Source organism: Amblyomma mixtum, chromosome 3 (genome assembly GCF_055824585.1).
Source record: "Amblyomma mixtum isolate Tamu chromosome 3, ASM5582458v1, whole genome shotgun sequence".
NCBI lineage: Eukaryota > Metazoa > Arthropoda > Arachnida > Ixodida > Ixodidae > Amblyomma > Amblyomma mixtum.
The window spans coordinates 129217344-129234280 of NC_143014.1; the positions used below are offsets into that span (position 1 = coordinate 129217344).

The 16937-nt window shown below is 42.6% G+C and overlaps 1 protein-coding gene across 5 annotated transcripts in view; it reads left to right on the forward strand.

The window, feature by feature from the left end:
- Window positions 1-2686: 2686 nt before the first annotated feature.
- LOC149351808 (procollagen galactosyltransferase 1-A-like) overlaps window positions 2687-16937 on the forward strand; it is a 294955-nt gene continuing 280704 nt past the window's right edge. For all 5 annotated transcript variants that reach the window (XR_016290657.1, XR_016290658.1, XR_016290655.1 and 2 more), the window contains exons 1-5: window positions 2687-3092; window positions 6223-6451; window positions 8088-8152; window positions 13866-13935; window positions 16507-16714. Coding sequence is in view for 1 of the 5 variants with exons in the window: in XM_089581139.1 (XP_089437265.1) it covers window positions 2884-3092; window positions 6223-6451; window positions 8088-8152; window positions 13866-13935; window positions 16507-16714 (781 nt within the window). In the remaining 4 variants the exon portion in view is untranslated. The remainder of the gene's footprint in view (window positions 3093-6222; window positions 6452-8087; window positions 8153-13865; window positions 13936-16506; window positions 16715-16937) is intronic.

The following is a 16937-nucleotide window of genomic DNA, read 5'->3' on the forward strand; positions in this document are numbered from 1 at the left end:
AGTGCCGAATACGGCAGCAAGCCTCAAGCTTATTTTATTTGGTGTTTGCAGAGAGCTATCAGTGCTCATCCTTTCTCAGTGCAAGATGAGCGTGCAATGTGACTGATCACATGCAGCGCTGCATATGGCTTAGTGCTGACCGGGTGGGTTTACACAGCCCCCTACACTTTCACGTAAAACTTTGAAGTGTGCACCACATGTACGCCTGTGTAGTGCGTGATAAGGACAGTAAAATTACTGGTGAGAACTCGTAAACATTGGCATAAAAAAGAACTCCGGGCTATTTCAGTTTCACACAGTTTCATCTGGATGCTGTTACTTATGTGTTGACATTGTAAAAATTCTTGGTATGCTGCATTAGATTCCAAGGCTACCTTGGTCTCCTCAGAACAGAAGGAACAAATTGGTGCCCCGGATCAAGTTGATACAGTGACAATCACTCTGTGTTAAAGTCACTTGTTCAGTCATTCCTCGTTAAAAAAATGCAAAACAATAAGTTGTATGTATGGTGTCATCTGTCTTCCTAAAAAAAACACATTGCAATTGGTAGCAGTTTGTTTCAATATAAAATTTTAATTCCATCTGGTTTCAAGAATCTTTATAGGAATCCCGTTTGGGCTCTTGAAGTTGCAAATGGGTCTCCCCTTGGTTTGTCAAATAACTACGGGTTCCACTTGCCAGACTCCAAATGGATGTTTGATTGTGCAAAACCAACTTGCTTTTCAGATGCTAATTCTACGCTGTCAAATGGGAATTATAACGCAGTGGTCCACTTGGAGGACTAGTCCCCCAGTTAGTTACTTGGCTTTCGCAGGGGTAGAAAACCTGGAAAAGGTGCTACCTGGTCCATATATATAATTACTCTTCACCCACTTGTTTTCTAAAACTAGATATGAGATTTGGATATCGCCCTCGACAAACACCGTGCACTTGAACTTATTATGCTCTTGTAAAAAGATATGTCAGCAATTAACTTAGTCTGCTAAATTGTTTTCATCGTTTGCACCATCACATGCAGTCAGGATTAAATAAAATAACTTCGCTCAACATTATGCTCAAAGAAAAGATGCGGTCAGTCGCCTGTGCCGCAGCGCCTGTGTTTGTGTTTCCTCTTCTTGGTCCCGTCTGTTGCGCTGTTTTTATGCAAATAATGTACCAACTAGCCCGGCTTGTTCCTCTCTTGGAGTCGGTACACACTTGTGCTACCTCTTTAGTGATACATGCACGCTTATAAAGGATGTTTCCGGGCACAAAATGTTTCTAATCGTGCTTTCCAGTCGGTAGCCAACGGCCAGTTCTGTTATGATGAGTGAGTGAAGAAACTTTATTTCCGCCAGAAGAAGACCCGTGCCCCTCCGGGTCCACACGCAGGCGTCCGGGGAGGGGCAGCGTCGCAGCTGGAAGACTAGCAACGGTATAGTCGCGCAGCTTCTGCTGCCAGGCGGGTAGCGTATCGTTGTATGCTAAGGTCGGCACTTCTGAGTATGGTCTCCCAGTCCTCTGCATTATTGATTCTGCCATATCCTGGGGCACTGGGGCATCTCCATAGTATGTGTTCGAGTGTAGCGGTATGCCCGCAGAACTCGCACACCTCCGCATCCTCCCTCGTGTCACCTCCTGTCCAGCTCCTCCAGAGCGGGGATGCGAAGTTTCTAGCTTGGAGTCTTCTCCAGTCATAGGCCTCAGCCGAGCTAAGTGATCTATCCGGAGGAGGATAGATCCTTTTGTTCTTTTTCTGAATGTCTGTGATGCTATTAAAGGTATTGGTTTCCTCTTTAGTGCTGAATTCGTATGAGGTGTTATCATGAATTATATACAGGCTTTCCAATTGAAAGCTTCAATTGGAGCATCCATTAGCGTCCAAATACCCAAATGGGAATTTCAGAAAGGTGGATCGCTAATCAACGTTTTTTTTTTTACGTGGTTGTGGGCCAAAGTGATCCCATCGGAAGCGCTTCTGTTGCACATGTGATCTTACGTTATGCAGTGGATGGTTGGTTGGCCTTTAGTCACGAAAGAGAAGCAGTCGTGCTAAGATATTTAGGACGACGACGCAACATTATGCATGTTAACTCTAATGAGTGTCTGTTAACATAGCCTGTAATTAAGAAACATCACTTTAAACAAAAAGTAGTAGTAAGTGGTTATTTATTTTGCATTTGATATGGAAGATAAAAGTATATATGCTGCCCCAGCATCTGCTATCGCGACAGGAAGAACCTGAGCTGGGGCAGCGAAATAAAGGATAGCAGGCAGAGAGTAGAAGTGAAAGAAAAGTGGTGAGGGGACAGTAGAAAGGACAGGTTAAACAAAAAATCCGAAACCGAAACTTTGTGTGGCGTTGTCTCTGGTCGTCCCTCGTTTTTAGTTACAAGTACAGCTGTAGGCTTTTCATGATCATTTAAATATGCTTAAATAACGTTTTGAAGCCATGTAAAACTTGGAAAGGCTCGTTTATTCTACATTCAGAGCGGGCGTAAATTTCAACTGATTCAACAGTCGGCTGTATGTGCATACGCACATACAGCCGACTCAGCTAAATCGGGACATAGAAGCTTAGGACGCATAAGACTCATAATAATAAAGTTTTCTGGTTTTCTGTGTACGCAACTGCGCACGTAACTCGCTGCCGGTCGCTGCTGGCTATCTCGTTTGAGGTTCCGGCAACACTGTTCCTGTTGTCACGTGGCTCCTAGCTTACCTGTTTCGCTCTGGATTTGATCCTGCTTCAGGTGTGCTCTCGCTGCTCCTACGCGTTCATCTCCATCTTCATGTGTTTGATAGCTCGTTCACCTGTTCACAGCAACCAATAAAAACAGTACGCTTTCGCTTCCCGTGCAGCGCAAACGTCAAAGGAACCGCTGTTTTGGCCCAAGTGTGATAATGAGATACCTTTCGATCATTTTCTTCCTGCGCTTTTGGCTTCCCCTTCTGTCTTCGGTTGGTGTAGTGAGGTGTGCGACAAGGGACGATAAACTCGAGGCGCCGACTTTGCTAATCGCTGTTGTGTTGAGAAACAAGGCGCACGTGCTACCGCACTTCTTCGGCTACCTGGAGCAACAAAGCTATCCGAAATCAAGGATAAGTCTGTGGTAAGTTAACTGGTAATGGAGGTGATGTGCAGTCACTCACTGTCATCACACGCACTTAGTGCAGGTGGAATGAATCTGTGTGGTACTTACATACTGTCGCGCATAGAAATATATTACTTTTTTTGAATTGGTGATAATCATTACAATGAGAAAACGAGTACAGTCTAGTAAATTTCTAGTTTTCATGCCAGTTGCATAGTGATGTACTATGCGAGATGCCAGCTACGAGATGATCGTCAGTTAAGTAATTTTTCACCGCATCCATCTCGTTCACTATTTCTTTAAAACGCCTGAAGGAACTTTCACTGGCCTATCGCTGCTGAGCGCACGATATTGGTGCTAGTCGGTGAATTATATATGTAGTACTTTACTTTCGCATGTACGCGTATTGTCCACGTGTGAGGTGCGTCGTCTGCTTCAATATGAACGACAGATTTCTAGTGAAACGCAGACATGCAAGTGCGCCACGTGGCAAGTGGCTGTACGGGATTACTTTTTCTTCGAGTGTCATGATAATTCACGTCACTTATTTTTTTTTTTTTAATTCTGCAGGCTAAGTTACTGCTTAGTGCTCGTGCTGGCTAGCACAGGTTAAGCGTGGAACGGCGTCGTTAAGCATTTTAAGTGAAGAGAAGGAACAACTCTGAAAGTTTCCATGACCTTTGTTAAGTGCAGCAGATAGCTTAAATGCATTTGTATTCAGTGCAACTTGATTCTTTGTAAAGGTTTCGTCTCTTGAAGTAATTCAGACTGTGCTAATGCTGAAGGCATTTTTGGCGAGCTGGCAGGCATAGGAAATAGGGGTTGAAGGACATGCTTTTCAGAGCTCTTTTTACATGTGTGCTGCTATTTCAGTGATGGAGTCATTGGGTAGTTGGGCACAGTTTTGTCAAATTTGTTCTACTGTTTAGCATGTCACACTTTTCAAATACATTGGCTGTTATCAGCTGTTATATATAGATTTAATGAAATTAGTCACAGCATTCATATTGTGTTGACATCAAGCCTATGAAACCAAGAAAAGTTAATATGCATGTCTCTTGATTCAACTGTTTGACACGCCGCCATGGTGGCTCAGTGGTTGTGGTGCTCAGCTGCTGACTGAAAAGACGCGGGTTCGAAACCGGCCATGGTGGTCGAATTTCGATGGAGGTGAAATTCTAGAGGCCCATGTACTGTGCGATGTCAGTGCACGTTAAAGAACCCCAGGTGGTCGAAATTTCCGGAGCCCTTCACTACGGCGTCCCTTATAGCCTGAGTCATTTGGGATGGTAAACCGCCATAAACCAACTGTGTGACTAGTTGAAGTTCAGATACATGAAGGTAATTCAGAAAGTAAGGCAACAAGAGCTCACATAAGACGAACTTTATTCCACAGGCAGGGTGGTATTCGGTCCAGTATTGTACACTCAATTCTGTCAAAATAAAATGAACAAACAAATAAGCAGTAGTATGTCACTGGTGCACATTACTTTTTAACAAAGTCATCATGCTTACCCAAACGTTTGTTTCAGTGGTACACTAAGACATCGATGCTGATGTACAAGGAATCTGTGTCAGGTGCCTGAAGCCAAGTCATGACAGCTTGCTGAACTTCTCTATCTCTTGAGAATCACCTACCACCCAGGTGCTTCCTCTATGGTCCAAAGAGATGGAAATTCATCGTCATCATCATCATCAGCCTGACTACGCCCGCTGCAGTGCAAAGGCCTCTCTCATGTCTCTCCAATTAACCTTGTCCTTCGCTAGTTGCGGCCACCGCATTCCCGCAAATTTCTTAATCTCATCCGCCCACCTAACTTTCTGCTGCCCCCTGCTACACTTGCCTTCTCTTGGAATCCACTCAGTTACCCTTAAGGACCAGCGGTTATCTTGCCTTCGCATTACATGCCCTGCCCAAGCTCACTTCTTCCTCTTGATTTTGACTAGGATGTCATTAACCCGCGTTTGTTCTCTCACCCACTCCGCCCACTTCTGATCTCTTAACGTTACACCTGTCATTTTTCTTTCCATAGCTCACTGCGTTGTCCTTAACTTAAGGGAGGATGGGACGGAAGCACATTATCCCCACCTTCAAAGAAGTTCAGAAGAGCTCCATCTGCAAAGAAATGAATGATGATGGTCTTTTTGGGATCACAAGTGCATGCGGCCGCTTGATTTCCTCACCAGGTGATCAACGGTGAATGCTACCAGTTATTGTCACACACTGGGACAGTTTAGCTGCCGCGGTGGCTCAATGGTTATGGCGCTTGGGTGCTGACCTGAAAGACACGGGTTTGATTCTTACCGCTACGGTCAAATTTTGATGAAGGTGAAATTCTGGAGGCCCGTGTACTCTGCGATCTCAGTGCACGATAAAGAACCCTAGGTGGATGAAATTTCCGGAGCCCTTCACTACGGCGTCCCTCATAGCCTGAGTCGCTTTGGGACGTTAAACTCCCGTAAACCTAAAACCGTAAACTGACACACTTGGGCAGTTGTGGGAAGGCATTTGCAGGAAATGATGGGAACTTCTCTCAACAGGTGCTGTGTTTCTGCATGACATTGCCTGACCACACTTGGCCAACAGTGCTCATACATTGCGTTCAGCACTTCTGGTGGGTCAGCCATCCTTCCTACAGCCTCAACTTGGCACCCAGTAATTTCCATCTCTGTGGACCATGAAGAAGCACTTTGGTGGTAGGCAATTTGCAAGCAATACAGAAGTTGGACGGGCCATAATGACGTGGCTTCAAGGAATTGATGTTATCTCTTCTGTACACGCATCAGTGCCTTGATGTACCATTGCAACTAATATTAGGACAAGCGTGGTGACTGTGTTGAAAATTAATGTGTACCAGTGTTGTTCTACTGTGTGTCAGTATATCTGCCTGTGAGATAAAGCTTGTCTATGCGAGCTCTTGTTACCTTACTTTTTGATTCTTACTCACATTTCATAAGGTTATTCTGAAAACCTCATCAATATCCAGAGCTCATTCATTCCACTGAGCAAAGTTTTTGTATATAAAATTTTGGCTTATCAAAAATGGAACAATTTGTATGTCCTTTGATAACATAGATGAGGTTTACTACAAAAAGTTGTTCACTGGTTGCCATCAGCCTTTATTGTATGAATGGTAAACCTTTTCAGGATTTATACAGACCACAACGTGGACAACACAGCTGAAATTGTGAACACCTGGGCAGAGGAAGTGTTGGACGACTACCACAATGTCAATGTGACCAGGGAGGATGGTGATGCGTTCTTTCCTGATGAAGAAGGGTCACAAAAGTGGACACCAGAGCGCTACTGGCACATCATACGACTACGGGAGGAGGCAATCCACGTTGCCCGGACACTGTGGGCAGATTTTGTCTTTGTGAGTTCACTGGGTTCATGTGTGCTTACAAGTGCACGTGGTATATGTGCTTGTTATCCTGCAAACTCTTTTTGAGGAGCGCATGCCATATGTAGCTTCTGAAACTGCGTAGAGAAACTTGACTGACCTCAAATGGAGAGGTGCACAAGGATTCTTTGCTGAAAAGTGCAGAGGCAAAACTACTGTTTTTGAAGAGGCCTTGGGTATTCAGATAACCTCGTGTGACTCTCTGGGTAAGCTTCTGACGAATGGCAACATCAGGTGCTAGCAAATAATTTGCCCTCTAACAACACCACCCGTGTTATAAATTTAACACATTTAGCATATTCATTGTGAATGTTCTATTTTGTTTTCCCTATTGAGTTAGTCCACAGCTCGAACTTCTTTCTCGAGTCAGCATTTACAAACATGTCCTGGTTTCTTTCTTTGTATGCTTACCATCGAAGAGTGGTTTATGAGCAGAGAATCAAGCTAGTTCTGTGTACACTTGGTCAAATCTCTTGAGGGGAATGCTGGAGGGTGTGGAAGTTATGATGGGGTCAGTCTTCTGGCTCACTACTGTTCTGCAGATAATGTTTTTTGTTTGCTTTAAAGGAGATATTGCATTCATGCATGACTAGCTAGCCAAAGTTGTTACTTTTAATCCCTGTTTAGCATATGGCAAGAAAAAAAAGGCTTCCATATGTGACAAAATCATTTAATTTGATATTTATGAACTGATTTTCCTGATGGAAGAATGTCTTTTAGCTACAGTCACTGTGTCAACATGATCCGAGAAGTTTCAAACACACCGAAGCAGTGCTGTAGTTGAGCCGTGGCATCCAATGCCTGACATGACAGAGGTTATGCTTGCATGGAAGTAGAGCCACATTGACCTCCATGCCAGGTGGGCATGAATGAGCTCATTACTCGAAAACCGTGGCCTGCGATTTTTAATTGTCTGGTGCGCACTCCGCAAGCGCTGTGCACAAGAGTGGTGCAGACTGTTCATCTCAGAACATTACTTCAGCTGATAAGATATGTTCAGAACTAAACAAATATTGATTAGTCCATAAACAAATTGCGTGAAGCCAGAAATGTGAATTATGATGTGCAGAAAAAACCTGGTCATTTTGATTGGTTTCTTAAATGCACCATCAACATTTGTAGTGTCTGCTACGTTCCCATGTGTGGACAATAGCAACACCGTGAGTTATCAACATCTTTAAGGAGACCATTTCAATGCCACATGGAATCTTCTGTCAGACTTTGCTAAGACTGGTAAACTTAGTCAATGCATTCACAAAGACTGGAAGCATGCAAACTTGGACCTGTAGCCAGCTGGGACAACTGAGCTGCAAATCAGGAACTGCCTCCTTAAGTTGTGGCATGGCAGTAGGTAATGCCTAGAGCTTGGATTTATGTTTGCTGTTTATGCTTCAATAGAGTAAATTAAAATTGTATTGTGTATTAGCAGTTCGAGCCAAGCGGGATTTGCTGTAGCAGTGTGAGATTGCTCTCTTGATTATTTTTGCTGTAGGCACTAGCATGCTATAAGTAGTGAAGCTTTACTATAGATGGAGTTATAGCAGGGTTTCACTAGAGTAGCTACAAACTCATGGGTCCAGTATCTCTTATATTGCTTTTCTCTTTCCAGTTTCTGGACGGTGATGCCTTGCTGTCAAACCCAAAAACAATACAAGACCTTGTCGAAGAGAACAGGTATGCTATTGTATCACTAGTGTCGCAGGTGATGCAGATGAAACTAGAGGGGTCGGTTCCTATGTTGTGGAGGACATGGAAAATTACTATGAGTGAAGTTAATTTGACAATTCCTTAAGGCATGTTTTCAAATGCCACTAGTGGAGACATTGCTGAAGGTGGTATCACCTTCAGGTGCAAATTATCCTCCAAAGGGGGGAAAATGTTAAAAGTTTCTAATTTATTCAGGAGCATGCCAAGAATTCACAGGAAAAATTTCCATAATCCAAGATGCCTAATTGTGCACTTTTGTGGAGGCTTCGTATCTCTACATTGCAACTAAACATTGGTTTCAGGGTCTGAACTGTACTGTTTTTGACCCATTCCTGTCAGAGGGACTCATCATGCAAAAATATCGACACATTTTAAGCATTTTAAAGCACTCATTCTTTTCGAAACAAATGTAAAAAAATGCGTACTGACTGGAACCACACCAGAGGTACCGTAAAATGTCGAGGAGTCTGTCATAAAATAATTTTTGCATTAATTTGTCATCCTCTGCTTGAAATGGTTCTGGGGGTTATTTTGTACATTTTAGAATTTTTATTATATTGCCCGCACTTCTGCGCATTGCATCTCTGATATGGAGATTGGACAGTATTCAGTATGCATGTACAGTCGTCCACATACCTGTCTAGAGCGCTTGAATGGCGTGCTCTGTTATGCACTGATGACAATCAGCACTGCCTGGTGGGCTTGGTACAACTGTTAAAAACATGAGGTGTTAAACATGATCCATGGCAATGTGCATGCGCGATAAGGCCTTGTTTCGAGCCCTAGGCCCCTCGTAAATGATGCAAGTGTACTTCCCAGTGCGGAGTGCCTGAGGGCTGGAGCTGTTGCTCCACACACTGCATTTGCAACTGAGACCACAGTAAACACAGACAGCCTGTCTTTAGACCTTTGGAGACCCTTTACACACTGTGTTGCAGAATACGTCGAGGGCGTTAAGCTTGACTTAAACAACTGCTGCACTGCAACAGACGCATTATATTTAGTCAAGAACCGGAACAGTGCACCTCTTTGTTGAAAATGTGCGGAGTACTATTTGATTGATCAGTGGTCGAAACCATAACAGAATTTGTGTACTCTTTATTAGTACATTTGTTACAGTGATTGGATCATGCGTTTCAGATGACAATTTCTTTTAAGTTTGCATTGAGTCATAACATGGTTTAGTTTTGTAACTAACTCATAGGTAATGACTAAAATTGTTGTTCATTTCATTGAAGATTTTATTTCCTTGAAGTTACTCATTGCATCTTTTGTGAATGGTATCTGTTAAGTCTTTAATTTGGTTAAGGTCCCATGCTGGCAGCGGCCCACTGGCCATTTTTCACAATGTTTGTGCACTTACCCTGCCCCTCCCGCTTCCGATAGAAAAACAAGTTTCACCTAATTGGAAAGAGAAATGTATATGCTTTTCAGTGCTGTGCATTGTTAATGCCAATTAGTGCTGGTATGTGTAGAGTGAGCAAAGTATGGAGTGCATAAAATGGTACTTTTGTTCCACTTGTCTGCCTTCATCAATTTTTCTGGAAAAAATGACTGTTCCAAAAACTGAGCTGCTTCTGCAGCATTTAGAAGAGAGCTTAATCTCATGAACTCAATAGTGCCTTTTGGCTCCAGTGGCTAGTTATTTAGATATGTGCACTAAAAAAGGCCAAAAATTACAAAAATGATACATATTAGGAACCTTGTCTGATTGGCTAAACACAAGTATATTTAGCACATTTGTGAATCAGGCATATTTTGTTAAGTGTGCAAAATATCTCTGTGTTGCACTTAGTAGTTCTTTAGTTTTCGGTGTCCAAAGTTATTCATCACCAAGAAGACGTAACCAACAAAGGTCTGGGTGTTACTGAGATCATGAGATTAACCTCTCATTTAAGTGCTGCCGAAGCAGCTCTCTTTTCATTGCAGTTGTTGCTTTTCCAAAAACTTGACAGAGGCAGGCGATTCTAATGAAAGTACTGTTTTATGCACTCCATAGTTGCTCACTCCACATGTACCAACGTTAATTAGTATTAACAATGCGTACCATTGAAAAGTAAATACATTGCTCTTTCAAATGAGGTAAAACTTGTTTTTCTATCGCAAGCAGGAGGACCACAATGAATGCACACAGATTGCAAAAAATGGTGAGTGGCTGCCGCAAGTGCAAGGCCTCAGCCTTAAGGCGTGCCAAGCTCTGTCTTCAGCTGGTAGCCTTTTGTGGCTGCAGTTTTGCTGGTGCACTCTCAGTGTAGCTCAGAATCTCCTTGCGAACTGCGCTTGATAATGAAATATTCGAAGCATGTTGAAATCTGATTGATATATGATGTATTGTAAATTCTGCGTTGGAAGGCAAAGAACATGTACTGCTGAAGAAAGGGAAGAAGGTGTGAGATTCACTATGTGGCAAGTGAATTGTGCAAGAGAAACATGACCTTGCCTGGAAAGTATGATGATTAGGAATGCTCTAGCAATGTGGAATTTAGGATAGATTTTTTTTTCTCTAATATGGATTTGATTTATCAAGCTTTCGAACCTTGCAATCTACTCTCCTCGGTCAATCAAATTGACTCGAGCATGTACATCTAATGTGATATGCACAAACATATTGAAAACATGTGATAACAGTAATAGCAGTTTTGTAAGTTGTGTTAGTCCTCAGGACTGTCATCAAATAGTTGCTATCTGCTGTGATGGCACTTTGTGAACCAAAAAACCTTCTGATTTGTGGGAGTTGCACATCGGCGTTATAAAAGTGCATTCAGTGTGTCATAAAAATTGATAGAAGTGGCCACGGTCATGGGTTTAGCCCTGGATGCAATGTTTACATTTAAAAAGCGGTGGCATGCAAAAACGCCCATTTCTAATTTACTGAGACTTCGGTGCATGTTAAGGGACCTCAGGTGGTTGAAATTAATCTGGAGCCCTTCATTGTGGCATGGCTCACAGCCCACATTATTGCTTTGCTGTCTAAGAACCCATCAACCAACTGATGGCATTGTTCGCATTGTGGCCTAGAGCCCTCATATGGCATTATGCAGTGATGCATCACTCTGTTATGCAACCATAAGTTTGATGAATATCCGCGGTTCTACTACCTTTCATGATGCCACATCAAACACTGGACTTGCAGCAACTGAAATCGTTACTGTTCTGTAGAAGAAGTGTCCTGTTAAACAATGGGCAGTTTATTCAGATCTTTACAGACACTGATTTCTTGTGTTGTGGCATTGTTCTTTCGTTACTCAAAATTATGCAAGAGCTGAAATCTCAGTGTCTTCACTTCTACTTCTCATAGTGGACCTTATTTTCATTTTTCATTCCCACCTTGAGGTAGATTAGTGTATGGATGTAACCATAATTGTGGCCATTGTTTATGCTGGTAGAAGTGCTTTTACGATTCTGCGTCAGACGTTAACAGGCAGTTAGGTGTGTGGCCCCATTTGTTGCTAGCCATGGGGAGGAGCTCTTGTAGAGCTCCTAGACTTTTGAATGCACTTGATAGCTAGAGGGACAGCCCTAGTGTAAAGCATTTCAGCACGAGGTGCACCACGAGGGCTCCACCTCATCATCGGGCAACAACCTTGGCAATATTGTACATTGAGAAATAGTGTGAAAATATGAGACACGAAGTAAATGGTGGCGTTGTAAGCATTGCACTAGTAACTGAAACTTACGGGAAGACAACGTGCTCTTTGAAGGAAAAAAAACTTGTTGTGTGTATAATGCTGGCCTCTAATCAAGAATACACAGTCTAAGCATCTGAAAAAATCTGGTAATTGTCCTTTATCAGCACATTGGTATTTGCTTTTGTGCAAGGACAGAGACGGCTGACTGACAATTGTACTTTTACGCTTTGTGATGAAGCCTGTCGCTGTGAATTTGCAGGTGCCTTTACATTCATCACGTCAAGTTGAGGTTTGCATCAGTTCGCAAGCAGCTCACACCCAGAGTCTTGGCTTTGCATACAAAGATTTGAAGTGCCTTTTAGTGTACCATAGCGCTCTCTTCAGCTGATATTCACATATCCACAGTATTCACCCTGTGTGCAATCTCACACTTGGAAGGGATGTAGAATTTGGGAAGAAATAAACTGCAAATGTAACGATTCGAATGCCAACAACAGAGTAATGAAATCTTTGTTCAGGGAAATTGAATACTTGTGTGGTTAAATATCTCTTTGAAAGTGCTATAATTACTCTGCAGAACTGATCACAAATCATATTTGTATTTGTTCTCCTTCAGTTGTTATTCTTGTGCTTTTTTCAGTGGGTTTCAATTGTTTTGTTTACATTTCATATGTCCATGGTAGAACTTTTTGTCGTTATTGATCTGGCTGCATTTCATACTTGTATAAAGTGCTTTTTTGTGCACAACAGTGCAAGCACTTGCTAACCTATGACTAGCTGAAAAGACACAGTGCAAAAGGTGACCCTACCCACCTCTGTGCATCGGGTTATGCATGATAATGGCATTACCACTGTCCTGTGCTTGTCAGTAACCTCTTCCTTGAATCTGGCCCTTCTTTTACTTGCGTGTTGTAGTTATAGTTGTGTGCAAGGGCTGGAACAAAACAATGATAAGAATTTTAGAATGTTGAAAGATAGAGTTTACTTTGAACTTCTCACGAAAAGTTAAATTCAGTTCTTTGACTGAAACTTGTGGTTTCAGCATGACCATGTTTTCTGTGCATGCTCCTGGGTCTGTTAAATTGCTTCAGTGGTTATCATGTTCAGCTGAGCATGAGAACACGGGGTCACATCCCAGCTGCGGCATTCGCATTTCAGTGTGAGTGAAGTGCAGGAGGCATCCATGTACTGAGTGATGTCAGTGCATGTTAAAAAACTTTAGGTGGTCTAAATTAATCTGTAGCCTTTCAATACAGTGTCCCTCATTGTCCATTTGCAGCTCCGGGACATTAAACCCCCATACCATACCATGCAATTAGCCTTTATCCAGGCGATTGTAAGTTAGGAGTGAAATCTTGGATTTGTGCTTGCATGCTGCATTAGCTAAATTATGTGTTTTCATGTTGAGGATGATTGCATCTGGGCAGGTCACGTGATGCACTAAAACAGGAAGAGGTTACTGACAAATACTGGAGACTGGCTGTGCTACCATGTCTGCACGGCTTGTTGTGTAGGGTAAAAAATGTTGCCGTTTGTGTTTTGGCATAAATTATCTTTTCAGCGGGCCATAATTAGTAAACCGTTTGTCTTGAACTGAACGTTCAAAAATCTGTTATATCCAGCATGACAAAAATAACATCCCTTGCAAGTGGGAAGTTGTGTACTTGATGGGAGGTGAGGATTGTGTCCCCTTTTCACTCGGCGGGGAATGCGGTAATTAAAGTTTCTAGGTGCAGAATGTCCGGTACATGGTGTCAGATTGGAGGCCTTTTCCAATGGTAAGTAAACAAGGATAGAAAGGTAGATGTCACAAATGCCAATTTTGTCGTCTGCAAGCATTTGTGTTGTCCATGTCTTTGTGACCTTATTTATTTACTGCTGGAAAACTCCTCCAGTTTCAAACTGCAACCAACTAGCCCAACTTTCTGCTCTTGGTCCAGTAGATGATCAGTTTTGGGTGTCTCAGTATATTTATCCATTTTTGTGGAGGGCAGAACAGATGGTGCTCACACTGAGGTTATAAATGCCGTCACTTTTTTTGCTGTGTGCAGAACCATCATTGCCCCCATGCTGGACTCTCGCAGTGCGTACTCAAACTTCTGGTGTGGAATGAATGAAAAGGTATGTTTGCATTGCTGCTTTATTTAATTTTGTTGTGCTTAAAGTCCCACTAGTTGGTAATAATTATGGGAAAGTCTACAAAACTAGTGAGGATGTATGTTTAAATCATGCAAACAGATAGAGAAGGGCATAGACTTGCATGCTACGCTCTCTTGTAGTTTTATCTGTCTGTACTGCTTAGCCATGCATCCTCTCCAGCTTGTTGCCGTATTGTCTGTTTACTGAAAAAATGGAGGGTGCATAATGAGCTGGCATTATTATTGTGAACTGGGACGTGCACATGGTTCATGAAGGCCTATGAGTCGGGTACGGAAATGTATGGCACAAAAGGCTATTCTAGTCTGCTACCATGTGATGAAAAAGGCGAGGAGGAGAGGGCAGCAGTAGTGTTTGTCAGTTGACCTATGCATTGTGATGTGTATGCAAGGTGCATAGTTGTAGGGAACGTACACTAGCCATACAACAGGATTAGGAAGCGGTTAGTTAAAGCTAGACCATGTTCTTAAAGGGACAGTTTACTGGCTTTTATTGACTGAATTTTTTTTTTGCGACAGTTGAAAGCTTCTTTCCAAATAAATGAATTCCTACCCGGCAGTGGTGCTGGGAAACACAGCAAAACAATTTAAAACCTTAATTTTTTCCTTATGCTAGTCTCGCTTCCTTATGGTAGTTGGCACCTGTGAACCCTGACATCAGATACATGGAATGTATTCATACAATGACTCTGTGCAATCCTATGGATGCGATGCATGGAGCGTTGCATAGGTGTTGTCACCACAGGGATGACCAATTGGTTTGAGCGTCTGCCTCGCACGGAAGAGGTGTGCGGTTCAATCCCCAGTGCCACCGGGTGCCCACCAGTGATAAAATGAGTACAAGCTTCTTCTGGCCTGATGCTTGGCTTATCTGGGGCAAATGCTTGGGAGATGGGTCTTTGACCCCACCTTGTGCAGATGCAATTACCTTGTGCCACGTGCTCTTCTGCCAAGGCTGCCCTTGCGCAATAAAAGTTCAGCATCATCGTCAATATAGGCAGTGTGCAATGGCAGTAATGAGCTTGACATGAAACGAGATACGTAGGTTTTATTAAAACTGCAGTTGAGAACACTAAGGTGGTTTTAAAAATACTATCAATAAAATATGGTTGATGTATATCGTAGGTGCCAGCAACTGTTTTTGCTGGCAGCAGCACTCCTGATGGCAGCGGCACTGCAAGTGTAGCAGCAGTAACGGCTGTGTGATTTTTTTTTTTCGAAAACATTTTCGAAAACCATGAAACGTTAAACAATAAAAGTCGCTGCAGTTCACTGAAAGAACAAAAAATATGCTACCTTAGGTTAATATGAACGAAAATTAACTGTCGGTATGAGGCTGGGGCATAGTCATGAATTGCAGTATATTCAGTCCAGGCATCTTCCATGTTAGCCATTACGAGAGACCACAGTATGGCTCTGCTGCCCACTGAGACCTGACTTTCTTTGCCAATTTAAATTATGAATTCCTGTCTAAATCGCGAGTTCTGTCCTTGTTATTGCCACCATGGGGCAAGATCTGCCAGAGTGTGCTAGTATTTTTATACTCTTCTTTGGCAGTAGACAGTCCTTTAACAGATATACTGACTTTTTATGTACAAGAGAAGGAGCTTAGCTTTTATGATTTTGTATAGATTATGCAGATTCAACAGTGTATGAAGAATGCTTGGGGAGAGTTTTAGACAGATCAGCTTAAAGCAAAGCCGAGGAAAAGACTTAATGTTATACTTGCGGTCAACAGGCAGGAAAAGGAAGGAGACGGTCCTTTGTCACCCTGCTGTCTTACTGCGCCAAGTAGTCCAGCCAGTAAACGAGAGTTCTTTGTTGAGCGTGATAAAGGGGTAGAATCTTCTGTGTAAATATGTTTGTCTCGTCGCCATTGTCTTCAGGACTTATTATGTGGAACGACACTTGCGCTTCAGTCCTCCAGGCTTGACTACAGTGGCTCAGAAAGCTGTCCACCAGTGTAGCAGTTTGCATGGTGTGCACTTATGAGGTGGCACCTGTCCATTCCATGGTAGCGGGGTCACACCCACTTTTTTGAAAGCATGGATGGGCATATTAGCTCTTAACTTTGGGCATAAAGGAGGGAATCTTGTGAGTGGCCAGTAGGCGACTTTTCTTAGGAGTAACTTTTTAAACGACTGTAGGCACCTCATTTTAGTTGCACGTTTTCTGCTCTGTAATGATGCATTAGACATTAGAATAAGATAGTGGTATTTGTCTATGACTGCTGTGTAATTTCACATTTAATTTCTTCTCTCATGCTGTTTTGGTTTCATCATCTGATTGATGGTTGCGAGGTGTAAAAAGTGTTTAGGTTACTTGAGGCATGAAAAAAAACCGCAATATAATCGTTGACATGTCATTATTGTTGCTCCATCTCTTGACGCAGGCTGGCTTAAGCATTGTAGGGAATTAAAACTATGTGTCAGTGATTATAGCGCAGCTTTATATATTATGTTTATATTATATCTACATTATTTTTTTGGATATTTTTTGTATAGCTATTATATTGCAGTTGTGTTCTTCCATTCAGGGTTACTACGAACGCACGGATGAATACATGCCAATCCTTGAAAGAGAGAAAGTCGGTGTCTTTCCTGTGGTGATGGTTCACTCTGCAACACTGATCAACTTGAACCATGCTGATTCCCGCAAGCTGACTTATGACCCACAAAAGCTGCACGGCTACACAGGACCAAATGACGACGTCATCACGTTTGCCCATTCAGCCAAGTTTGCAGGTAAGACCTGTTGGGGAACATATATGCCTTACATAAGCCCATAAAGTGGCCAAATCTTAGCTGAAGCAATGAGTGGAGTGTCTGCCTCAGTAGACCTTCTTTCGCTGTGATAGTGAAAAGTGATATCAGCACCAGCTTTCAGCCTGCAAAACTACTTGTGATGGGCATGTGTCTGAGTTTATAAATGTCTGTGTATGGAGGGAGAGCCTTCCTTTTTTTTTGC